At 38.7% G+C, this 26,982-nt stretch overlaps 1 protein-coding gene across 2 annotated transcripts in view; it reads right to left on the bottom strand.

The window, feature by feature from the left end:
• The window catches only part of SEL1L2 (SEL1L2 adaptor subunit of SYVN1 ubiquitin ligase), a 101,072-nt gene that overhangs the window by 50,266 nt on the left and 23,824 nt on the right, over positions 1 to 26,982 (bottom strand). The window contains exons 1-3 of one of the 2 annotated variants that reach the window (XM_027770017.1): positions 24,901 to 25,160; positions 14,868 to 14,970; positions 9,556 to 9,718 (exon numbers count right to left, since the gene is read on the bottom strand). In XM_027770017.1, the coding sequence (XP_027625818.1) occupies positions 9,556 to 9,718; positions 14,868 to 14,917 (213 nt within the window). In that variant the 5' untranslated portion in view covers positions 14,918 to 14,970; positions 24,901 to 25,160. Of the gene's footprint in view, positions 1 to 9,555; positions 9,719 to 14,867; positions 14,971 to 24,900; positions 25,161 to 26,982 lie in introns of those variants that run through there. The other variant, XM_027770018.1, reaches the window with a different exon arrangement.

The following is a 26,982-nucleotide window of genomic DNA, read 5'->3' as shown; positions in this document are numbered from 1 at the left end:
TTTGGGCATGCACACACATGTGCCTGGTGAGAATTTTAAGCCTTCGGGTCTGGGACTCGAACCATGATGGACTACATGGGAGTCCAGCAACATAACCATTACACCATCTACTGGTCTCTAAATTGAACAGTTTAAAATAATATTATAAAACTAATACATATGCTTGTGTTAGAATTCAAATTCAAATAAAACTCAACATAAAATCCTTTTGAGTTTAGAAAATAAGCAATTTTCTGTTCTTTTCCAGATCGCTCAATATTCTTCTCTTAGCGGCAGCCATTTAAAAATTATTTTAGCTATTTTCTTCAGATAATTATCATCATAACAATTCTAAATAAGTTGACACTATAGCTGTTATCCGATTTTTATATTTCTCACATTATCTATAGACTTGCTATAATGGATAATAATTCAAGTCATCTACATTACTTTCTCACTTTTCCTCTTTGCTCCTTTCAATAGAGTCAGAACCTACTTCCTTTTTTTTTTTGATCAGAACACAATCATATAAAGCTCCTCATCTACCATTATCAAGCTCACATTTATATTTTTTTACTATGTTTACGAGAACATTGAATTCATGAGAATAAGTATCATGATACTTATGGAATGTCTCCCTAAAATCAAAGCACATCAATGGGAACCAGCAGTTAGCATAATGGCTGTGTTGCTGGACTCCCACGTGGTCGACTGCAGCTCACGTCCCGGACCCGGTGGCTTAAAACTCACGCCGGGCACGTGTGTGTGCGTGCCCAAGATCCCGAGAGGAGAATGGAGGAGAAGGGATTGCAGTGTGACCATTCCCCCTAGGGGGTGATTTCTCGCTTTCTGTCTCTATGTTTCTCTCTGTCTGTCTGGCGAGCGCACGCGCCCTATAGCAAAAACCTCTCTCAAAAAAAAAAAAAAGAAAAAAAAAATCAAGGCACATCAACATCTGATAATTCAATCAAAATATAAAAACTAATTTTTAAAACTTTATGACAATTTCAAGGACAAAGAACTATATTAGTTTTTAAACTAGCAAGTTGGCTGCAGCATTCACTTCCCCAAAGTGTAATAGTTCTAGCATGTGGTTTGTAAGTATAATTTGTGCCATTTACTTAACCCATACATCAGAAATTTTAAAATGCCTTCTATGATTCTGCCAATTTCACTTTAGTCTCAAAGGTTCACTTTTTAGGAAAGTTGGCCATAAAAGCTTTTATCACAGATGGAAGGCGTCTGGAATCCTGGTACTCCTCTGACCTTTGTAATGTATATTTAAAATGGCTTAACTGGGCTCTTTTAAAGGATATTTCTAGCCAATATTCGATTTTGATTTTTCTTGCAACTCTCAACAATTTCTGATTCTGCTCAGTTTAGAATCTGGTTTAGTTATTCAGAAACTTTGACAGTAAACAAATATATTAACCTTTACATGAGAAAACAAAGATCCTGCTCTATTAGGTTGGGCTTTTGCTTTAAGGTGCTTGCACCAATTATATATCATTTTGTCCAGAGCCTAACATATTTTTGGGCCTGATTCTCTTGGAGAAATCTGTGAACTAATGAAGTTGTGCAGGGAATTGTGGGAATTTTCCATTCTGTGACTGAGAAGAGTGTCCCTCTATCTAAAGCTCACTCTATTCTAGCCTCAAAAAACAAAGCACAACAAAACAATCCAATGTCACGCTTCTCTCTCTGGCAGAAAAATAACAATGGGTGATTTTAAATTCATTTTCTGGGGGTTCAATTTTGTTTTGTTTTTTTTAATGCTGCTTAAAGAATGCCAGGCCACTAATGGAAGTCAGAGATGTTATGGGTTGTCACATAGTAAATACGCTGATTATAGTCAGCACTGTCTCATTTCTTCACACTTGGGCATTGTCAGCTAACAACTTTACAATAATCAGTTTTTAGTATTTGGTCTTTTTCTGAGATAAGAGTGAGATGAAATGAGATGGATTATAAAAGGATTAACTCTTAATCCAAAAAAGGAGAAACACTGAGTTGAAAGAGAAGCTGCGTATAATGGTAATGACATTGGAGATGCTTTCAGTGAATTTTAAAGGTCAAGCTCAACAACTCAACCATTGATTATGAACACAACCATTGTGCGTAATTTTTTTAAAAATAATTATTTTATTTAATTTTCATTATTACTTTTAATTTGATCAGAGAGAGAGGGAAAGTGAGAAAGCAAGCTGTTGGGTCTGAGACTTGAACTGTGATCAGCCATGTGGGAGTACAGTGCCTTAGCCACCATGCCACCTGCTGCTCCCTGTGCTGGCATTTTTAAGCAAGTGTTATGATAACTAAAACTTGAATAGAAAAGTGTATGTTTTATTATACTTCAAGGTAAATTACTTAGGTTTCATAAGGACAGTTTAAAAATTAAATATTCCAATTTTTATATTTTATATAAGGAGAAAATTAGGCAATTTTCCTTTAATTATTGTAAGAGGCTCAAAAGCACCTGTGATCATTACTTTTAGCTCGGATTACATACCAAACAAAAGTGTGACTCAACTCTAACGAGCAGCTCAGACGTTATGTGTACTCTTAATACAAAAGTGCATTAACATCAAAGAAAAATGCTCTATAGCAAAAACCTCTCAAAAAATAATTTTCAGGTAATCTGAGAGTTATCAAAGTGATAATGAGATTGAAACTAAAAATTATTTTTCTATAATTCAAATCTGAAATAATTGAAGAATAGGTGGAATCTTTGCCCTTGGGATAGAACTATTCTAGAATAACAAAGCATAGTAAAACATTCAGTCAGTCAAGGCATACCTTTCTCTCTCGTGTATCAATTATGGTTATTTTTACATGATAAATGAATTATATTATGATCCCTAGTAAACCTATTTTGAGCTATGTGACCAAGGAAGTAGTACATGTATGTAAGTTAAATATTTCTTCTTATTTCAAATACTCATGAATAGAAAATTTAGAGAAGAAGGTATTTTTGAAAAGGAAATAATAGCTATAAATATTGAATAATATCCCCACTTAGAGATCATCACCATTAAATTAAGTTTTAAGGGTAATACAATGCAAATGATTCATGTCTTGATTTTTTTTTTAAGCATATGAGGTTTACTCCTACCTTGTTTGGCAAATTAACAAATTCTCTATTTAGAACGGTTTATCAATATCAAGAAAAGAATGAGGTTTTGTTGTTGTTTTCTTTTCTTTTTTTTTTTTTTCCCCAAGAGGTTTTTGCTATAGGGTACATGTGCTCACCCGAAAGACAGAGAGAGACAGAAAGTGAGAAATTACCCCTAAGGGGGGATGGCCACACTGCAATCCCTTCTCCATCCTCCTCTCTGGATTTTAGGCAGGGATGCACGCACACACGCTTGGCGTGAGTTTAAGCCACAGGGTCTGGGACTCAAACCATGGTCAGCTACATGGGAGTCCAGTGACAGAACCATTACAGCAACTGCTGGTCCCAAGAATGAAGTTTTTTTTAATTCTGAATTTCTGCTCTTGAATAAGAATCAAAGAAAGGAAAATATACTTAACTTACCTATCTCCAGCCTGGTAAATTACAATACCTTACAGAACATCTCTAGGGTGTAATTATTTGAAATGTCTTTAATTTCCACCCATTTTCATGAAGACTATCCATTAATTAAGAGTTTGCGTGTTTGGAAGGTACAGATTCTTTGACAGTCAATTCAATGGACTTTGTGCCCAACTGTAAGTGCTTCTGTTGCCCTCACCAGGATTTCCTTTGGTTTATTTAGAGTTTTGGTAGGTGAGCTATTTAAGGGACATGAAAAGAAACAGCTGTGCCACATTTTCTCCATCCAGCTTCCCTTTCACAATAGTCTGAAACTGCATTCTCCAATGCCACTCTATAATTTTTTAATTTTGGTCTCTGTTAGACTTGTGGCTTCAGGCCCCTCCCATTTATTATATTTCAATATCTGATTGCTCTTACGTTTCCTCCCAGAGATAGTAGATGTTTTATCTCCATCTGTCTTTCTATCTCTATTTCTGTCTCTCATTGTTAGTTTCAGTGCACATCTCCAGCTTCTTTAGCTACATTTCTGTTGCTATATTATCCTCACAGTTTCCAACAATATTTCCAACAGAGCAGGCAGGATTCCTGCTTCAGGCTGGCACAAACAGCTGGAGAAGAAAGGTGATCACCTGGCCCACCCCATTAGAACACTGTGATCAGTATGCCCTGTGGCTCTAACCAGTCATTAAATTAAACATCGTTTTGGGCATAAAATCTCTTTAACTATAGTTGCTCTTTGTACAAGAATATAAATCAACTGCCAGAGAACTTGCTGTAGGAAACAGATTTTCCTGTAATGATAACAGGGATGATAGTCAAAATACAGAACTGAATCCAGCTACAGTGTTGAAGCAAGGTCGTGGAAGCTGCCTACTCATCCAGATGTTAGCACAGTGGTTGCCAGGTCATGGGGTGTACTGGAAGACGGGAGTCTGAATGAGAAATAGGGGCACCTAGGATGTCAGGGAGAACCTAGAGTAGCTTGGATAGAGACTTTTTACCAAGCAATTTTGTAGTATTTTGATATTTCAATAAATGATATGACTGAGTTTTGGATACCAGGTCCATGTCAGCCTTTTGAGTTGTAGGTTTGTCATCGTCCATATTTTGCCTTCTGGTTCTTCTTGAGACCAGACACATATACTGGACAGATATTCCCTACATAGATATCTCCATTTTATTTATCTGTTCATCTATATCTATTATCTATCGATCTGCATCTATCTATATCTATCTATCTATCTGTCATCTATCTTTCTTCCTATCTTTCTATTTCTTCTTTCCTTCCATTGACTGAATGAGATAGAGAAAAAGAGTGAGGAAGAGGGTGGGAAAGAGGGAGAGAGAGAGACACCACCCCAGATAGATCTCTGATGCTTCCATCAGCCATCCTGGGATCATGGGGACACACATGCTCAGCATACTCAAGTCTCCGAACTTGAACCAGGAACCTTCTCATATGGGATTGCCTTGCAGAATGTTACATATTGCCACTGTGCAACCATCTGGCCCCAATATCCCTGTTCTCTAGATGGAGGAATTGAGACACAGAGAAAACAAATCACAGGGGGCCGGTGTTGGAGCTGAGGAGTAGATCTAAGACTGATTGACCCCAAAGACAAAGTTATTAGGGCTAACACTGTTACACAACAGTATTGATTAATGATGTTTAACATCTACTAAGGGCTCTTGCAAATATTATTTAGTTCTTATAGTAATCTTGTGAAATAGTGTGGACATTATCAATCCCTTTTTCAGATTAGGGAAACCTGAGGTTTGGAGAAGTAGCTTCTCAGGGATACCAAAAGAATGAACAAAAGATGTCAATACTTGGGACCAGCAATTGGTGTAATGGCTATGTCGCTGGACACCCATATAGTTGACCACAGTTGGAGTCCTGGACCTGGTGGCTTAAACTCATGCTAGGTGCATGTGTGTGCATTCCCAAGATCTTGAGAGGAGAATGGAGGAGAAAGGATTGCGGCATGGCCACCCCCGCCCCCCGGGGGGGGTGATTTTTCATTTTCTGTCTCTCTGTCTCTCTCTGTCTTTCTGGCAAGTGCACGTTCCCTATAGAAAAACAAACAAACAAACAAACAAAAACTTCTCCAAAAAAAAACCCTGAAAAAAAAAAAAGACGTCAATACTTTAGGTATAGAATTTGGATTCAGATATGGTCAAATTTGTCATTTGTAAACACCTGCTCTGCTAATACACCTTGCCACCTGATGTCTATAACTATACTTCCTAGACAATTTAAACAAAGGCTGTTTTTCTCTACAAAGATGTCTGTGATAATTCATGGCCTGAGGTCACACATTTAGAGTTTTTGCTCCTGGCATTGGCCAATTACATTCTCCCACATGATTCCTCTTAAAACCAATGGCAAGCAATTAATGATTAGTTAGCTGGGATTAGAGGGTGGTCTGTGGCCATGCAATAACCACACAAATTAGAGTAACACTGATTAGATTCAATAAGCATGCTTATTAGAGTGAAACTCCAACTTCAGCTGTAAAATGCATGTTTCATGTACCATTCATGTTAATTTGGAATTTCTTCTTTGGCAGTTGTATTGTCACCTTGTATCCAATGTTTTATTTACAGGCAAGTAAAATCTTTTTTTTTTTGGAGAGGTTTTTGCTATAGGGTATGCACACTCTCCAGAAAGACAGAAAGTGAGAAATCACCTCTCCCCATGGGGGATGGCCACACTGCAGTCCCCTGGCATAAGTTTAAGCCACCGGGTCCGGGACTCGACTACATGGGAGTCCAGCGACATAGCCATTACGCTAACTGCTGGTCCCGACAAGTAAGATCTTTGATAGTGCCTTTATCCAGTATTCTAGATTGAGTGCAAATGTCAGTTCCTCCTTGAAGCATACATTACCTGCCCCCAGACAGAACTAACCAGACCCTCTTTTATGCCTAAAATACTTTATAAATGCCTACGTACAGCGGTGGTCTACCTAAACTGTGCTGTAATTATTTACTTTTCAGATTGAGCCAGGACTTTAACCTATTAACTTTCTTTTCCCCATCAACTAGATTATATTTGGCAAGTAGTAGGTGCCTTAGAAACAACTGTTGATGTACTGTATATACTCACTAAAATAAAATACATGTTCATTAGTCTGTAAAGAACTTAGGTGACATCATTTTTACTGGTGAAAGCAATGGTAATATTTGGACTGCCTTTTAACTTCTTATTTTGACTAAGCAAATAAAATATATAAAGGTTTAACAAATCTGTAACATTTACAAATCTGTTTATTGCATTATTTTCAATGTAATTACAAGACAAATTCCCTTGGGTAAAAACAGTATTCAAATAAATTAATTAAAATGATATGGATCTGTAAAATGATGTTGATATGTGTATACTTACAATAAAAAGATACCTATGAGAAAAAAAGAACAGGTTAAAAGAAAATATAATTTTATTTTCATAAAAAAATATTCAATGGGGGGCCAGTGGATGGTGTGATGATTAAGGCGCTGGACTTCCACATGGCCGACCACTGTTTCATTCCCAGACTTGGTGGCTTGAAAATCACACTGGGCACATGTGCGTGCATGTCCAAAATCCAGGAAAGAAAATGGTGGAGAAGGGATTGGGTATGACCACCACTTACCGGGGTGGGGGGTGTGAGTTCTCACTTTCCCTCTCTCTACATCTCTCTCTGATGAGCATATGCACCCTAGAGCAAAAACCTAAAATTAAAAAAAAATCTATGTAGTTATAGAAAAAATTCTAAATGAATAATAGTGGGAGTAGAGTAATTAACATTATTTATGTCCTGTCAAACTGAAATTTTATATCCTTTGACCAGTTATCTCCCTAACCCCTGCTCTTCCAGCATATCTTTTCTTTATAATGAGTGAATATGATGTTCCATGAATAAAACTAAGTGTCTTTTTTTTTTTTTTTATTGAGAGGTTTTTGCTATAGGGCGTGTGTGCTCACCAGACAGACAGAGAGAGACATAGAGACAGAAAGCGAGAAATCAGCCCCCAGGGGGGATGGTCATGCTGCAATCCCTTCTCCTCCATTCTCCTCTCAGGATCTTGGGCACGCACGCACACGCGCCTGGCGTGAGTTTTAAGCCACCGGGTCTGGGACGCGAACCGCGATCGACTACGTGGGAGTTCAGCAACATAGCCATTACGCTAACTGCTGGTTCCCAAAACTAAGTGTCTTTACACATTATTTTAATGCTTACAATAACTCTATTAATCTATCCATCCATCATTACTTAATTTTATTATTTATTTATTTGAGAGGTTTTTATTATAGGGCATGATGCTCGCCAGAGAGACAAAAAGTGAGAAATCACCCCCCAGGGAGATGGCCATGCCACAATCCCTTCTCCTCCCTTCTCCTCTCGGGATCTTAGGCATGCACACACACACACCTGGCATGAGTTTAAGCCACCGGGTCCGGGACTCGAACCGTGGTCGACTACATGGGAGTCCAGTGACATAGGCAACTGCTGGTCCTCCATCATTACTTAATCACTAACTTTCTATTCTTTGTACAAAGCATTGTGCTAAATGTTAGAGATATAACAATGAACCAGGGAGTCACAGTGCCCTGTGTTTCATTATTCTAACTTTACAGATGAAAATTAGAGGTTGCTCCACCCACCAGGGGTCTTTTAGTCCAACTTCCTCTGGTTCCACTAAACATAAAGACTCACAAGCCTCCTGTAGGCTGCCTTTGCCCACAGTCTATTCAGGAGGATGTGTCAATGGAACCACAGTTAGCCACCAGGGCAGCATCAGGTCTTCCTCTCTGTGGGAGTGGGAGTCTGTGCAGCAGTTACTATAGTCCTTCAGATGCAGCCATCATCTTCGGGTCTTCGAAAGATGGCTCAAATGCAAGGAGGTGAGACCCATACTGGGTGGGTGCTAGAGACACCCTTTCACCATATCACAATTCCACACATACATAGTATCCAGGGTCTCCCTAAAAAAGTACTACCGCCATCGGATATTTGCAGTTGAATACAGTTTCTCCCACTCCAAAGACAGTTTGCCAATCAGAGGTTATTTCTATCATAAGCAATCCTAGCTAAAAATATAGTTAGCATTACATTCTGCTCAGATCACAGGGAAACAGAACTAGAGAAGGAGCCAAAGGTAAAATTCTCATGCACGAAAAGGGAAAAGGGTTTCATTAAGTAAATCATGCAATAAGCAAGTTGAAAAGTAGATTAAAACTTAGGTCTGTCTGACTCCACAGCCTAGTTTCTGCATTTTACTGGATGATAACAGAAATGATCTCGTTGGGGGGGAGCTTTGAGATTACTTTCATCTTCATATATTCTGAATGCTCAGATTTTTTTGTTAATGGACATGATGACTCTCTTGTAATCAGAAAAACATTTTCATAGAAAAGATTATACCAATATCAAGACATGCTTTTGCTCTAGCATTGTGATTAGGATGCTGTAAAGAAAGAGATGTGCAGGGAAAGAAGTCAAGCAAAAATACACAGTAGTTGAATTGGGAAGGTTGGCTTATAAAGGGCTTTTTCTCCATTCTGTTTTCCAGTTTTTTCATAAGGTGATTGATTATGCTATTCTCCAAATCAAATACATCTATTAAAATAGAAAATGAAATATGTTTAGCTTAAAAAATTCTAAATGTAAAAATAAGGCAAACATATTACCCTAAGATAATAGATTCCATTCTGTTCTCCTGTGTATAGAGTAAAACATTTTATATACAGTCTAACTATGTTAGGTACTTGGAAGTCCCAAATGATCTCAAAATACATACTTAGACCTGAAATACAGGAGAGTGGATTAAAATGCAGTTCTGTTTTATTCCTGTACTCATAGGGCTAGAACAATTTGCAGAGGGTTCCTTCTGAATTCCTGCCCTGACACCGCCATGTCTGCATTGCAGGAACCTCCCTAAATCTGGGTTGATGCAGCAGAGAAAGAAAACTATTGCTCAACCCTTTTTACATGTTATTTGTCTGTAGTTATTTCAGGATGTAGCTATTTAAGGTTTCATTTTCTTTCGAAACTCACGTTTTGGGCTTTATATGATCCTTCTTTAGCCAAGGACTCATATAATTGGATAGCTGCTGTTATGTTTTGCATGCCAAAATTTCCAAATAGCAAAGCGTCAGCCATTTTCTCCATAGCTTTCAAGTTTCCCATGTCAGCTGCTTTGGCAAAGAGTATGTAGGCTCTGTTTCAAGAATATAAATTTGAAGTTTGATTTTCAAAATGAAATTTTCTGCTTCCTCCTTTATAACACTTCTCCCTAATATATAAGACCCAGTTTTAATTGCTACTAATACTACAGTTTAGCTGAAGTCCATTATATCTAGAGACTAGTAGGCTTTTCTCATCCCTACATCAGTCTAAGATTGTAATTTCAAATAATGAAACTACTAAAAAGAAGAAATATATATAATATATCATGCTTCAAGCTTTCATATGAAGTGAAGTGAAAATTAAGGCACTTGTCCTAAAGTGGTGAACTCAGCCATGGCCACATCCATGATTTATGAATACTTGTTTTATAAAAATAATTCTAAAAAAGATAGTAATCAAAATTGGAATGTCACTTCGAGGAAGTGACTCATGAGAATGATGGTCCCTTCATATTCCAAAATAATTTTCTAAGAACATATTGTTGGATACAGTAAAGCCAGATGGTTGGGAAAAATAATCAGCAACAAACAAACCAACAAACAAGAGCCTAATGGCTACAGCCCTAGCGTATATCTGCCTGGGTTCAAACCCTGACTCTATATCACATATTATTTGAAGAATGGAGACAAGTCATTTACTTCTCTGTGCTTCTCTCATCTATAAAATGAAATTAATAATAGCTCCTACTTCACAGGATGGCTGTGAAGATTAAATGAGGTAATCCGTGTGAAGTGCTTGGCAGAGTGCCCTGTACAGAGTAAGCACTTAATAAATTTAGGTATTATTGTTAGGAGTATTGCATTGACTCAAGTTTTATAATATAGTAACGAGTCTCTTGTAATTAGGTGGTGAATGATGTGAAAGTTTAGTGATTTAAAGTATAAATGCCGTAAGATTACCTTATACTGCATTTTCTGAGTCCCAGTCAGAAATCACCCAAATCTGATTCGTATGTATACCAAATAAAATGAAGGATCTCACAAGGTCAAAACATGTTTCAGAGATAGTGAGTACTTTGGGGATTTATTTTGACTTCTATAACTTCTTTATTGGTAGTAGCAAGTCAGAAAGCATTAACTTCTACTCATGACCTTGACTCAAATAAGAAAAACACACACACAGGTATCAACCTTGGCTGTCACTGGTGTTCCCTGACTCCCTCATACAAATATGTTCTCTTGGACATGTGCTTGCATAACATCTGTATTTTTAACAGTAATTACTTGTTCAATGATTTTCCTCATTCATACATAAGAGACTGAATGACTGACTGAATTCATTGATCCAGGATGTGGATGTGGATGAGCCAGAAGATCTATTTAATATCATTTCTATCTGATTCCTTCATCTCTCTGGAAGTAGAAAAACATAGAAGGCATAGAATAAAGGAATGAATAGGAATAAAATGATTCCCCTTTGGTCAGTATGGTGTGCATTCGTTTTCCCCTCCAACTACTTGAATAGTAGTTATGGGTATACAAGTGTGACTTGCTTAAGGAGAGAACAGGCCATCCTGATAACAGACAGGACTTCCCCTGGTTTGCCTACAAACTCCTGGGATCTCCTGGTAGAAGATTTGGTCTTAGTTCTGTGTTGCTACCAACTCAGGAGGGTCAGGAAATTCAGCTTTATGTACTTGTTTATCTCTACTACTGTGAAAACAAGCTACTCTTCTATCGCCTTTGGGCTAAGACTGGAACAGGACAGTATGGGCAAGCATAGCCTGAGGTTGCATTCAGGCAGGAAGTTCCCAAGATAATGGTTGGTCTCCTGCTAAGACTGAATTTTCTCCCTGTTCTTTAAGCCAGAGAGGAATGCTCCCTTCAAGATTAAGTGGATAGTTACTTGGGACTTTCTAAGGGTGATTTTATCCCATCAGGTTGAATCCAGGTTTGCCTGGACTTGATAGTACACATCCAGGGAGCCTCAGAATCTCAGGTACTGGCTCCTTCTCAGAACATCATGTTCACTCACCTTGCTAGACAGTGTTGAGAATGCCTTGTTCATACTCACGCACTAAGTGGACTTCTTAGTGAGATGACTTCCCTACTAGGCTGAATTGTATTTTGGAGGGTTGATTTTACCCCATCCTCATCTTGACAGCCCCCAGGGGTATTCAGTGTAAAGTAAGAGTTTTGCCAGGGATGGTTTCCTTTGCTTTTTTTAGAGAGAGATTTTTGCTATAGGTTGTGTGTGGCTGTCGGAGAGACAGAGAGAGAGAGAGAAAGCGAGAAATCACCCCCAAGGGAGATGGTCACACCCAATTCCTTTTCCTGCATTCTCCTCCCAGAACTCTGGGCTCACTCGCACACTTGCCTGGCATGATTCTCAAGCCACCAGGTCTGGGACTCAAATTCTTTGCTTTTATAAAGAGCTTCTAATTCAACTTTCCCCAAAGAAAGAGATAACCTCCTTGTTGTCACTTTGGAAGAATTACATAATCTTTTTTTATTCTCTATGACTTTCTCTGTAATTTGGGATAATAATCTATGTCTCACAGTGTCATTGTGAGCAATATAATAATTGTACACATAACATACTTAGAGCAACAGCTAGCACAAAGTAGGTGCTTGATAAGTAAAACCTACTGATGTTGTAACCAGGATCCTAGCTGAGTGTCCCTCATCCTCCACACTTTTAAGCTCTTCTCAGAGGCTTTGAGTACTAAGAAAGACTTCATGGACTCAGCTGTTGTTACTTGTTCAATGATTTTCCTCATTCATACATAAGAGACTGAATGACTGACTGAATTCATTGATCCAGGATGTGGATGTGGATGAGCCAGAAGATCTATTTAATATCATTTCTATCTGATTCCTTCATCTCTCTGGAAGTAGAAAAACATAGAAGGCATAGAATAAAGGAATGAATAGGAATAAAATGATTCCCCTTTGGTCAGTATGGTGTGCATTCGTTTTCCCCTCCAACTACTTGAATAGTAGTTATGGGTATACAAGTGTGACTTGCTTAAGGAGAGAACAGGCCATCCTGATAACAGACAGGACTTCCCCTGGTTTGCCTACAAACTCCTGGGATCTCCTGGTAGAAGATTTGGTCTTAGTTCTGTGTTGCTACCAACTCAGGAGGGTCAGGAAATTCAGCTTTATGTACTTGTTTATCTCTACTACTGTGAAAACAAGCTACTCTTCTATCGCCTTTGGGCTAAGACTGGAACAGGACAGTATGGGCAAGCATAGCCTGAGGTTGCATTCAGGCAGGAAGTTCCCAAGATAATGGTTGGTCTCCTGCTAAGACTGAATTTTCTCCCTGTTCTTTAAGCCAGAGAGGAATGCTCCCTTCAAGATTAAGTGGATAGTTACTTGGGACTTTCTAAGGGTGATTTTATCCCATCAGGTTGAATCCAGGTTTGCCTGGACTTGATAGTACACATCCAGGGAGCCTCAGAATCTCAGGTACTGGCTCCTTCTCAGAACATCATGTTCACTCACCTTGCTAGACAGTGTTGAGAATGCCTTGTTCATACTCACGCACTAAGTGGACTTCTTAGTGAGATGACTTCCCTACTAGGCTGAATTGTATTTTGGAGGGTTGATTTTACCCCATCCTCATCTTGACAGCCCCCAGGGGTATTCAGTGTAAAGTAAGAGTTTTGCCAGGGATGGTTTCCTTTGCTTTTTTTAGAGAGAGATTTTTGCTATAGGTTGTGTGTGGCTGTCGGAGAGACAGAGAGAGAGAGAGAAAGCGAGAAATCACCCCCAAGGGAGATGGTCACACCCAATTCCTTTTCCTGCATTCTCCTCCCAGAACTCTGGGCTCACTCGCACACTTGCCTGGCATGATTCTCAAGCCACCAGGTCTGGGACTCAAATTCTTTGCTTTTATAAAGAGCTTCTAATTCAACTTTCCCCAAAGAAAGAGATAACCTCCTTGTTGTCACTTTGGAAGAATTACATAATCTTTTTTTATTCTCTATGACTTTCTCTGTAATTTGGGATAATAATCTATGTCTCACAGTGTCATTGTGAGCAATATAATAATTGTACACATAACATACTTAGAGCAACAGCTAGCACAAAGTAGGTGCTTGATAAGTAAAACCTACTGATGTTGTAACCAGGATCCTAGCTGAGTGTCCCTCATCCTCCACACTTTTAAGCTCTTCTCAGAGGCTTTGAGTACTAAGAAAGACTTCATGGACTCAGCTGTTGTTCTGCCCGGGGGCTGGCTATCACAACCCTGGAATGCTTCTCTAGGGCTGGTCTGTCTATTCTCTGTGAAAACAGGGAGGCCTTTTTTTTAGGGGTGAAAGGCCCTTCCTTCTTTTCATTCTTTCTATTATTCTTTCAAAACACACTTGCTTTCTTCACCCTAGACCTTCTACTTACTAGTTAAGGGACTAGAGATAAAAATAAACACATCTCCTGGCTCCTACACGTCAGGCAGAGACGTGTTATTCAGGGCACAAAGAGGGTTAGCAACTTTCTCAGAACACCACAGCCAATAAGTGATAGAGCTGGAATTTGATCTCAAGATTTTAACTTCAGCCATGAGAGCTGACCTCAAGTGGTGTCCCTCTACTGTGGAGGCAAGGGCAGAGGTTCTGTCTACCTTTAGATGAGGCAGACAAGCAAAAAGAGAAAGAATGCATACAGGGTGAGACCACACAGCCACAGCTTGGTCATCTCTCAGCTGTGCATCTGTGGTCACCTCCCTTTCACGTCTTTGAACCTCTGTTATCAATTTTTTAAAGGGGGAAAAGGAAGCTCTTCTTACTTCATAAGACTGCTCTGAGAATACAATGGAATCACATACATGAATGTACTTTGAAAACAATAAGGTGCCATACAGATGCTCAGTTAGACAGAATAAAGCATTCTAAAACAGCAGCTGCTCCAGTTAAAATAACACAGTTTACTTCACCTGAAAGGTCTAATACATTGAAGTCAAAATAAAATTTTTGCTTGAATGCTCAGATCAATGCCTTAATTTTGCATTGTATTTAATGGGTAAGGATGCCATCCTCATATATTTTCCTTATTTGTTCGGATGATTATTTGTGAGATTCCTTAAATACCATCTGATTCTTTTAAAAACAAAAGTTTATGTGCCCATAAGCTTATTTGTTGGCCCAGTAAGCTTTTAACAAATGATACACTAGATTTTGGATTTTTTTTTAACAGGGACATTTAACTTGGCTAAAGTAACTAAATAAGACTTACTCTGCTTTTTGTTTTTGGCTTTTTGACTGCTGGAGAATCTTGGTGCCCATCCTATATAGTTGATCTCCTTCATCGGTGGAGTTTTTTGTTGCTTGCTTTCTTACTATATGTGGACCAACAAAACAATAGAAAAATATTATTTCGGTATTTTACATTTGAAAAATAATGTGCTGACAAAATGTGCTGGCCTATTTGTTTGCATTTTGCTCTACTTATTTTTTTAACCTCTGCCTTTGAAAACCAGTTGGTATTATTCCTTAGTTCTGGGGCATTGGTAGATAAGGTAGAAGCTGCCCCAAAAAGGACCTTTTCCCTGTCTTTTGTCAAAGAGAGAGGGTCTGGAAAGTGGAGGAGACAAAGAGATGGTTCTGATGGTAGGATGCAGAGAGATGTTCCTAGTTGGGGAAACACAGGGGAGGTTCTGAAAATAGCTGGTGGGAGTTGCCTGGTCTCTCCTAGAGGCAGCATCTTAGGCACCAGGTTCTTGTCCCTGGATGACAGTGATTCGCTTGTCTGAGCCTGGTCCATAAGACTCAGGACAAACAATTCCAAGACAACACGAGGACATGGACACAGACGTCTCTAAGATAATCAACACACACCTAGAAACAGAGAAATAAAATTCCTTGAAAAATTTTCCCTGCCTAAACCTTCTTTCTCCTCCTCCTCAGAACCATCCTAATACCTTGGGGGGACACAGAGAGTACCAATAATAACTTGCCTTGTGGGATAGAGGCTCACAGTCAATTTTATAAGATTTAAAGAAAATAAAGAAATGGAATTTTATCTTCTACAATAATGTTTCTCATACATTTATATAACACTCCACAATTATCAAAACATTATCGTGAGTTTATAGATGAGGCAAGTGGGATGGAAGGAGTCACTTTTACAGCTCTTCACCTCCTCACACACACACAGACACACACACACACACATATATCTCAGCATCTCGATGTCATTACCACACTGGGAGGAATCTCTGATTAGGAGAGCCATACCTGACACATTTCAAAGGAAAGGCATTGAGGATTTGCTGTCTCATTGAAACACTACAGCGAACAAGTGGCTCTAGTTTTTTCCTCCTGAAAAGCTATCAGAACTGTCCACTTTTCTAAATTAAAAATTAATCAGAAAATATTTCATTTAAAATTTAAAGCATTATATTTATTTTAAAAGTTAAACATTTTAATTTAAAAGCCAATTTAAATTATCTTGGGTAATTAAATTCAAATTATTCAATCAATTTAGTAACACCAGACACTTTTAGTATCTAATTTCTACTTTGAGTTTTGTTATCTATCTACATGATTAAATGGGGAAAACTAATGGGAAAACCATTATTTTTATTTATTTATTACATGTAATAATATATATGTGGGATAATAATTGCTCCCATTAATTAAAATGCATTCAAAGACAGAAAATAAATTTTGAAAGGATGAGAAAGGTAAAAGGGGTAATGGGAAGTTCCAAACAACAAATGATCTCAGTTAGCACATTCCCCTGGCTACATGGAATGAAGACATCTTTTTTTGGTTTGTTTTGAGAGGTTTTTTCTTTTTCTTTTTCTTTTTTTTTTTTTTTTTTTTTTTTTTTTTTTTGGGTGTGTGCTCTCACCAGAAAGACAGAGAGAGACAGAGAGAGAGAAAGTGAGAAATCACTCCCCAGAGGGGATGGCGACACCTCAATCCCTTCTCCTCCATTCTCCCCTCGGTATCTTGGGCATGCATGTTCATGCGCCCAGCATGAGTTTAAGCCACCGGGTCTGGGACTCAAACTGTGGTCGACTACATGGGAGTCCAGCGTCAGCCATTAGCCCAACTGCTGGTCCCAAAACCTTTTTTAATTGCCAGAGAGAATGCACTCAGCAGAGATATGCACACACTGAAAGCACTCCCACAGTGGGGCGTGGTCATACTGTCATCCCTTCTCTATTTCTCCATCCTGTGGAGATTTAGGGTATACACACACACACACACACACACACACACACATACACACACACACACACCTGTTTTCAGGCAGCCAGGACCAGGATTCAAAACTTTGTCACCCATGTGAGCTCAAGTTCCCTTAACCACTAGACTATGGGGTCCGCTCTTAAAACCTTTTTTGAGTCTTAAATTTTTATTGTTATTTCATTTATTTTTGCTAGAGGACATCAGAACTTCCCACAGAGAAAAAGAGAGGGGCCAGGGAATCACTGCTTCAATGATATTGTCATGCTGCAATCCTTTTTTCTCTATTTTTTCCTTTCCATCAGGATTTTAGGCACCCTCATACATACACCCAGCATGTTTATTAAGTCACCAGGGCTGGGATTGGAACCATGTTCAGTCATACGGGATTTGGCTTCCAGTGCACAGCACACCACTCTCCTATGGGCTGGCCCCAGAGTGACGTTTTAGATAGCCTGTGGAAGGTGAGAATCTGTCGGGAAAGAAGTTGAAACTGACATTCCATTTAAAACAAACAGTGTATGCAAATGAAGCACAGGTATGAAATGGTCAGGATGTGTGGCTTGAATGCCAGGAGAGAGCTTGAGTGACAAGATTGGTCATGTGGTCCAGGCTGGCTGTGGAAGGGATTCTGAGAGGACTAAACAGAAGCATGGAGTAGTGAAGGGAGGGACTAGAGGTCATCATGAAGGAGAAGGGAGCTTTGGTAGGAGACAGAGGACAGAGTGGTAGGAAGGTGGCTCTGACAGTTATTTTAGGGTTCAAAATCATATTAGTTAGACAACTTTACTTGTGGTAGGTCAGTAACTGAGGAGAAATGGGAACAGAGACGATTGGAAATGAGAAAGTGTAAGAAATAATGCAACGTCGTCAGTGGGTGGCTAGTGGTGACCTGTAGTCATTGGCTAACTGATAGAGGGGTGTAAGAGCTCATCCCCATTGCCTATGGGAAGGGGGAAATCCTCTATTGCAATCCCCTCTTCAAAGCTCTGAACTTGTAAAATATTACTTTTGCTGATTGTTCTTTCCTGCATTCTTCACTCTTACATGTTTCATCACAAACTCTAAAGCCTTAACATTTAAATTAAAAAGTGAACACATCTAAATTATCTAGGAAAATAAAAGGAAAAATGATAATGCATTATTTGAATCTCAAGTTAGATTTACATCATGAACCACAGAAAAGATGACTGAGAGCTAAAGGAATTAACAATTGAGATAGGAGATGAACATCTTTTTGTCTGAGTAAAAATCAGGTGCTTTCACTGTTAGAATAATTCAAAGACATAAAAATGTGAAATTCTTTTCCCCTGCAGGAAATCTTGTCTACACAGACACTGCATCCTCTTGCTTTTTAAAAAAATCTAATTTCAATTGTATTTAATATAAACCCACTTCAGCTTCAGAAATTCTGAATAATGCAACAGAAGAGCTCTTCGCATTTGCCCTTGTGTGTACCAGGGAGATATAATCCTAGATAAGGAAGGAGAATAATGATCCAGTACTAAAAATAACATTCCATCTAAGAAAGAATGACTCAGTAAAGGGTTTAGTCAGATAAAGATACAATCTACTCAAACACAGTGAATAAGAGCACAGATATTTACAGTAATCAAGTTGATTCACACTATCTCCAGATCGCTATTGCTAAACATAAATACCTAGTAGTATCCTTAGGAAATAGTAGACAAATTTCCTTTTTGTATATCTACTAATCGTATGTGAAATCAGTGATTCTAATATTCGTTAATGATGTAACTTTATTGTTACAAATAATATTATTGCTGCAAAGATTTAATGCACTGTCTAAAGCATTTACATTAGCAGAAGGAAATATGGTTTACATGAAAATGAGGAATCAAAAGCAGTCTATATTATGTTATAAAAGGAGCCGACATTTATAAAGCACTAGGTATCAGGCAGTTTTCAGTGCTTGTATTTAACGTTTTTTCACTGACTGTAAAAGAAGGACTATCATCGTTCCCGTTTTACAGATCAGTTGATGTAGGCACAGTGAGGTTAAGTTATCTGCTCAGGGTTATCTGCCTATCAGGCACCTAATAGATGATAGTTCAAAGCTGGGCATTTGGACTTAATGTCTGTTCTATACCTCTCCTCAGAGCTACACAACATGTAGAATTATGTGAGAGATACATACAAAGTTAATATCAACTGACAGAAGATTGAAAAGACATTGGGCCTGGGGGAACCAGCAGTTAGCGTAATGGCTATGTTGCTGGATTGCCACGTAGTCGACCGCGATTCGTGTCCCGGACCCGGTGGCTTGAAACTCACGCCGGGCGCGTGTGCGTGCGTGCCCAAGATCCCGAGAGGAGAATGGAGGAGAAGGGATTGCAGCGTGACCATCCCCCCTGGGGGGTGATTTTCGCTTTCTGTCTCTAATGTCTCTCTCTGTCTCTCTTTCTGTCTGCGAGCGCACGGGCCCTACCGTGAAAATCTCTCCAAAAAAAAAAAAAAAAAGACATTGGGCCTGGGAGGTGGCATGGTGTTAAGTCACTGGGCTCCCACATGGCCAACTGAAGTTCGAGTCCCAGACCTGGAGGCTGGCTTTTCTACTTTCCCTTTCTCTCTCTCTGTCTCCCTCTGGTCAAATTAAACAAATAATAATGATAACACATGAAATAATTCTTAAAAAAAAGAGAAGAAGAAAATTGGAAAAATATGTCCATAAATACTTATTAGGATGTGGGGAAAGTCATGACTTGTTTTTTATGTAAAAATGTTTCATGACTTTCCCCAACACGTATTAGTTTGCTATTAAATAACTTCATTTCAATTTTTATAAGTATTTTAAGCAATGGGTTGTTCACTTAAAGTAGTACTCTGTTTATGTGACATTGAGGAGAGATGTTTCACATATCATTTATGTCACTGGGTGTACTACAATGTCCTCCACCTTCTCAGCGGAAGATAATGAGCATGACTTAATCTGGTCTTGCTGATTCAGAGCATCACTGTACACATCTGACAATGCTCAGCCTCACTGTCTGGATGCAGTTATGTAAGACAGTGCTGACAGAAGCCTTGGACAATGGGAAGCCCTTCAGCAATGAGTGGGAGCAGCTGGAATGAGGGAAGAATGGTGACACACTGTAGTCACCACACTCTGCAGGGCAAGAGGGCTTTCTGAAAGTGGCTGGATTGACACTTGGTTGCACTTGCTAAGTTTGTTGTTGTTGTTTTGTTTTTTAATTTTGTGCAGGGCATGTGCGCTCATTGGAGAGAGATAGTGAGAGAAAGGGAAAGGGAAAGCACCCCCCAGGGGCACGGCCATGCTGCAATCCTTTTTCTATTCTCCTCTTGGGATTTTGGACACACACACACACACACACACACACACACACACACACGTGTGCATGTGTATGTGGCATGTTTTTCAAACCACCAGGGCAAACTCACACCTCGCAGTTGGCCCTGTGGGGTTCAGCTGCCTTAACCACATGCCACCAGCTGCCCCTGCATTTACTAATTTGTACCACTTTGACTTGCTTTTTCCTAAAGAGTATGGGAACTAATTGAAGCATAACACTAACAAATTTTTAAAATTTTGGTGATGTGTTTATTTAAATATGTATTCATATGTAGATTCTATTTGTGGTAAGTGATACTAATTTCCCATTTTTCTTTAAAAAATAGTAACCAAGGGACCAGCAGGTGGTGTGGTGGCCAAGGTGTTGTACTCTCACCTGGATGACCATGGTTCAAGTCTCAAACCTAGCAGCTTACTTTTTCACTTTCTCTCTTTCTCCTCACTTGCTCACTTGCTCTCTCTCTCTCTGTGTGTGTCTCTCAGGAGTGCACATGCCCTATAGCAAGTTTTAAAGTAATAAATAAAATTAAATAAGTAATCATTTCTTTTCTTTCTTTCTTTTTAAGGCAGAGATTTTTTTTTCTGTAGGATGTGTGTGCTTGCTAGAGAGAGAGAGAGAAAGAGAAATCACCCCCCGACACCCCCAGGGAGAAAAGCCATGCTGCAATCCCTTCTCCTCCATTTTCCTCTTGGGATTTTGGGCACACATGCACGTGCACCTGACATAAGGTTTAAACCACCAGATCTGGGACTCAAACCATGATAGACTACCTGGGAGTCTAGCGACAGAACCATTATGCCACTGGCTGATCCCAAATAAATATAAATAATTCTTAAAAAAAAAAAGAAGAATTTCAAATATAACCTGAAAATATGAAAAATGATCCTCACCATGTCCTTCTTCCTCACACACATAATTTAACAGATGGTAATATTTTGCTTTGTTTGTTTTAGGAAACACTTGGAGGAAAAAGAATGTTACAGATGCAGCCAAAGCCTTCTCTCACTATCCCTTCCCTTTGCTTCCTCTTCAAAGGTAGCTATTGTCTTAAGGTTGGTATGTTATTGGGAACCAGCAGTTAGCGTAATGGCTATGTCGCTGGACTCCCATGTAGTCGACCATGGTTTGCCTCTTGGACCCGGTAGCTTAAAACTCACGCTGGGCGCGTGTGTGTGCGTGCCCAAGATCCCAAGAGGAGAATGGAGGAGAAGGGATTGCGGCGTAACCATCCCCCCTGGGGGGTGATTTCTTGCTTTCTGTCTCTATGTCTCTCTCTGTCTGTCTGGCGAGTGCACGCGCCCTATAGTGAAAACCTCTCCCCCCCCAAAAAAAATGGTTGGTATGTTATTATGTATCCATTAAAAACAAATATTATTTCTCAGTTTATATAGATAACATCATTCTGTATATACAGATGTTCCTCAACTTACAATGGGGGTTATATCCTAAAAATCCCATTGTACGTTAAAAATAACCCAGTGACTGTCATAGCTTATGCTTGTCTACCTTACACGTGTTCAGAACATGTACATTAGTCTACAGTTAGGCAAAAATCTTCTGACATAAAGCTTAAAGTGAAAAACAGAATGGTGGTATGGGTACTTGAGGCATGGTTTCTACTGAAGGTATATTTCTTTCACACCATCATGAAAGTTTAAAAGTATGCCATTTGTACTTTTGCAGCTTGCTTTTTGACTTTTTGAGATTTATCCTTCTTGTACAAAAGTAAGCCTCATTCATTCATTTTAACCAGTGCCATGTCATTTTATATGAGTAGACCAATTTATTCATTCTGTCATTATTTGTCTACCCATTTTATGGGCAATAGATTTTTCCACTTCTATGCTACTGTAATGGAAATCCTTATGTATGTTTTCTTATACACATGTGTGATTATTTCTCTAGGTGTATTTCTAAAAGTACATGTAAAGAGTGTGGGGTATATGCATCATAAAACTTCACTAGATAATACCAAATTGTTCTTCAAAGAGGTTGTAACAAACTTACATTCTGATCAGTGATGTATAAAATTTCCTCACCCTCTGGATCACTTGTGGGGTTATCTGATCTTTCAGTTTTGTCCATCTATGTGAAATAATATATTGTTGCTATCAAATTGGCATTTCTTTAATATCTAGTGAAGTTGAATCAATTTCTTGACCTTTAGTTGCTTTCCTCTTCTAAGAATTGCCTATTTGTATGCTTTGTTTAGTTTTCTATTTGGTTTTCCTATTGATTGGTAGGTGTTCTTTATATAACCAAATACTTATTCTGTGTTGACTATATATTTATTGTAATACCTTCTCCCAGTTTACGGGATTTTTTTCAGTTTTATGATAAAAAATACTTATTAAGGCCTGTCTTTGGTGGTACAGCCAGTAGCATATTGGTCTGAGGTGTTGATAGCCACATGGCTGAACATGGGCTCAGATTCCTGGATTGACTTGAAAATATGTACAGGGGCACCCAAGATCCTGAGGAACTGAAGGGCTTGAGAAAGGACATTGTAACATGACAAGACTCTGCAAAGGATGGTTTTCCATCCATCTGTGTGCCTATCTCTCTCTCATTCTCTTATGCATATGTACATATAAAAATTCTATTTTTTAAAAAAGAATTATTTAATTTTATTTATTCATTCATTTATTTTAATTTGACCAGAAAGAGAGAGAGAGAGAGTGAGGAAGCAAGCCACCAGGTCCAGGACTTGATCCATGGTCATCCATGTTGGAGTGTCCAGCACCTTAACCATCATGTCATCTGCTGGTCCCCAAAAATTCTAATTTTTAAGATAGTCAAATTTATAAATTTTTGTCACTATGATTTTATTTTTGTCTTTTCTAAGAAGTCTCTTTTAATACCAACATGACTTTTTTTTCTAAAATTATTAAAGTTTTAATATTCATATTTAGGTCTTTATGGGGCCAACAGGTGGCATAGTGGTTAAGGCACAGGATCCCACATGGGGGACTGTGATTTGAGTCCCAGACCTGGTGACTTGAAAAACATACTGGATGCATGTGGGTACATGATGGAAAAGGGATTGTGGTATGGTCATCCCCCCATGGGGTAATTTCTCACTTTTCCTCTCTGGTGAGTATACTCACCCTTCGGTTTAGGTAATCAGTCTATTAAGTCTATTGTAATTTACTTTTCTGTATGGGGTGAGGATGAAATCTGATTTTAATTTTCTTAGAAATGAGAATCAATTGCATGCATACTATTTGTTTATCTTTTCCCCACTGATTTATTATGCCACCTCTATCATATTCCAAGTTCTGCATATAAGTGGAACTTATTCTATACCCTTCTGTTTGTAAATCCATTTGTTAATATCTTACACTCGTACAAATATTTCATAGTAAGACTGTAGTAGAGCAAATTCCACTTCTCATTCTATGTAGTATTTAGTCTATCTTCAAACTTGTTTTAATAAATATTTTTAGAATCAGTCAAATTCATAAAAATCCCTTTGGGCACTTTTTAAACTAATTTGGCAAGAAATTGTATCTTAGAATTTTTAGACCCCTCATTTATAACCATATAAACAAAGACTTCACTTACTTCTGTCTTTTCCTTTTCTCCTTAAAAATCTTACATTCCTCATTAGATACATTCTTAAGTACCTTATGATTTTTGCTGCAATTTTAAATAATATGTTCTTATTTTTTTGTTTTAGTTTTTAATTTTGTCAGAGGGCATGAATGCTTGCCAGAGAGAGAGAAAGGGAAAGAAAGAGAAAGAGAGAATGCTTTCCCAATGAGAAATGGTCACACTGAAATCCCCAATGGGAAATGGCCACACTGAAATTCCTTATCCTTCATTTCCCTCTCCTTTTTGGATTTTAGGCACACAAGCACACATGCCTGGTGTATTTTTCAAGTCTCCAGGTCTGGGACTTGAACCACAAATTGGTTATTTGGGATCCAGCTGTCCTATCCACTAAGCCACAGACTGGTAAAATAATAAATTCTTAGTTTCTTTCTTTCTTTATTTTATCTTATACACAATAATGCTATTGTTTTCTATATTAACGTGTATTTCCAGCAACTTTGTCAAACTCTTTTATTAGTTTTCATAGTTTAATAGATTGTTCTGAATGTTTTAAAAGTATCATCTACAAATAGAGACAGTTGTTGTTTTTCCCTTTCCAACATTTCTTTTTTCCTTTTTTTTTAAAGGTTGTTGCTATAGGATGCAAGCATTTGCCAGAGAAAGACAGAGACAGTGAGAGAGAAAGTGAAAAATTATCCCCTAGGGAAGATGGCCACACCACAATCACTTCTTTCCATTCTCCTCTTGGAATACATGCAAATGCGCCCTGCATGATTTTCAAGTTGCTGGATCTGGGACTTGAACCATGAGCAGCAATGTAGGAGTCTAGCACCTTAACAAACATGACATCTGCTGGCCTTCATGTGGGCAATTTTTACAAATGTTCACATGTATGGTTTTTACTTAAAATGAAGGTGATATATTCTTTTATTTTTGGCCATTAGTCCATGTATTGGGTTGTCAGAAAAGTCATGATGTATTTTTCTATGCAAAAAATGTGTCATGACTTTTCCAGCAACCATATATATATACATACATAAATATAAAATCTAGTTTGGTAAGTTGAAATCTTTTAGACTTTTAGAAACTTTTTGTTTGCCAAGCCTATCATTTTCTAATTTTTAAATTTTTCATGATATGGTGCATGTGTGTGTACATGAGATGAAGAAAAAGAGAGAGGAGCACCTTATATAGGATCTGGTCATGTCATGATTCTCTTCTGCTAGTCCTCCAGCCCATCAGATCCTGTATGATCACTTGCAGGGCTTGGTGTGTTTCAGGTGACCATACTGGGATTGAACCAGGGTCACTGTATGTGATCCAGTTTCTCTTGAGCGGTGCGTTATAGTGTGTCACAGAGACAACCTGTGACTCCATCAATTTCTGACAAACGTATTACATATCTTCAGCGATTTTGGATTTGTTCTTTTCCCATTGCAAGACTATTATCATTATTATTGTTTTTAATTTGCTACAGGCCACATGTGTTCTCTAGAGAGAGACAGAGAGAGACAAAGTGAGAAGTCACCCTCCCCCCAAAGGGGCAATGGCCATACCACATTCCCTTAATCCTCCATTCTGCTCCTGGGATTTTGGGCACACATGCACACACATCAGGTGTAGTTTTCAAGCTGGCAGGTCCAGGACTTGAACTGCAGAGTCAGCCATGTGGGATTTAGCTATTTTTACCATCATGCCTCCAGTTTGCCATACAAAAGTATTAATTTTTTTTACTTAACTTTTTTTTTTTTTTTACATTCATTCACTGTACATCATTATAGCATACAAAATGAGATTTTTCCATTGAGAATACACTGTATATTGGCTCAATCAAGCACATCAACATATGTGTTATTGTCAACAAATCATTTTCCATTTCTTGTTTTCTGTATATTTTGCCTTTTTTCCCATCCTTGATTCCCTATCTCACCCTCTGCCATCTCCCACCCTCCTGCCACACTGTGTCTGGTATCTATTATTGCTTTCTATGCCTCCCCCATTTTATTGTTTCACTAAATATCTTAATAAATCTAAATATTTTCAATAGCAAGCACAGCTGATATGTACATATCCATGAACACAAGACTGACTTTAGGCATAAACCTCAGTGAATAGAATGAACATACTGTAAAGTAGCACCTAACTAGGGCTATATAGCTTAACTGCAGTCATCAAATAAGTATTTTTAATGCTTTTTTTTCTTCTGAAATTTTTTATTATTAACAAGATAAAGCGCTAGGTAGGAGGGGCCAAAGGGCCCTGTAAAATGCCTCTCCTTAAAAAAATTCTAAAAAGTAAAAAAATAAAAAAAAGAGAGAGCGAGAGCGAGAGAGAGGACAGAGACAGACGTAGAGAGAGACAAAGGCAGATAGAGACAGGAGACTTGAAAGGGATCTTCCTACCACGCGAGTTCTGGATGCTGGAGGCCCAGTTATCAGTGGGACATCTTCCTTTCTCCCCAAATGGCTAGATCACAGGAGCCATGGAGCTGGCTGCCTCTTGAAGAAGGGCTGTTCTGGGAGGAGGAGAGGGGATTATTAACAAGATAAAGCGCTAGGTAGGAGGGGCCAAAGGGCCCTGTAAAATGCCTCTCCTTAAAAAAATTCTAAAAAGTAAAAAAATAAAAAAAAGAGAGAGCGAGAGCGAGAGAGAGGACAGAGACAGACGTAGAGAGAGACAAAGGCAGATAGAGACAGGAGACTTGAAAGGGATCTTCCTACCACGCGAGTTCTGGATGCTGGAGGCCCAGTTATCAGTGGGACATCTTCCTTTCTCCCCAAATGGCTAGATCACAGGAGCCATGGAGCTGGCTGCCTCTTGAAGAAGGGCTGTTCTGGGAGGAGGAGAGGGGATTATTAACAAGATAAAGCGCTAGGTAGGAGGGGCCAAAGGGCCCTGTAAAATGCCTCTCCTTAAAAAAATTCTAAAAAGTAAAAAAATAAAAAAAAGAGAGAGCGAGAGCGAGAGAGAGGACAGAGACAGACGTAGAGAGAGACAAAGGCAGATAGAGACAGGAGACTTGAAAGGGATCTTCCTACCACGCGAGTTCTGGATGCTGGAGGCCCAGTTATCAGTGGGACATCTTCCTTTCTCCCCAAATGGCTAGATCACAGGAGCCATGGAGCTGGCTGCCTCTTGAAGAAGGGCTGTTCTGGGAGGAGGAGAGGGGATTATTAACAAGATAAAGCGCTAGGTAGGAGGGGCCAAAGGGCCCTGTAAAATGCCTCTCCTTAAAAAAATTCTAAAAAGTAAAAAAATAAAAAAAAG

Source organism: Tupaia chinensis, unplaced genomic scaffold (assembly GCF_000334495.1).
Source record: "Tupaia chinensis unplaced genomic scaffold, TupChi_1.0 Scaffold000101_1, whole genome shotgun sequence".
In the NCBI taxonomy this organism is placed as follows: Eukaryota; Metazoa; Chordata; class Mammalia; order Scandentia; family Tupaiidae; genus Tupaia; species Tupaia belangeri.
This window is presented reverse-complemented; position numbering and strand designations above follow the sequence as displayed.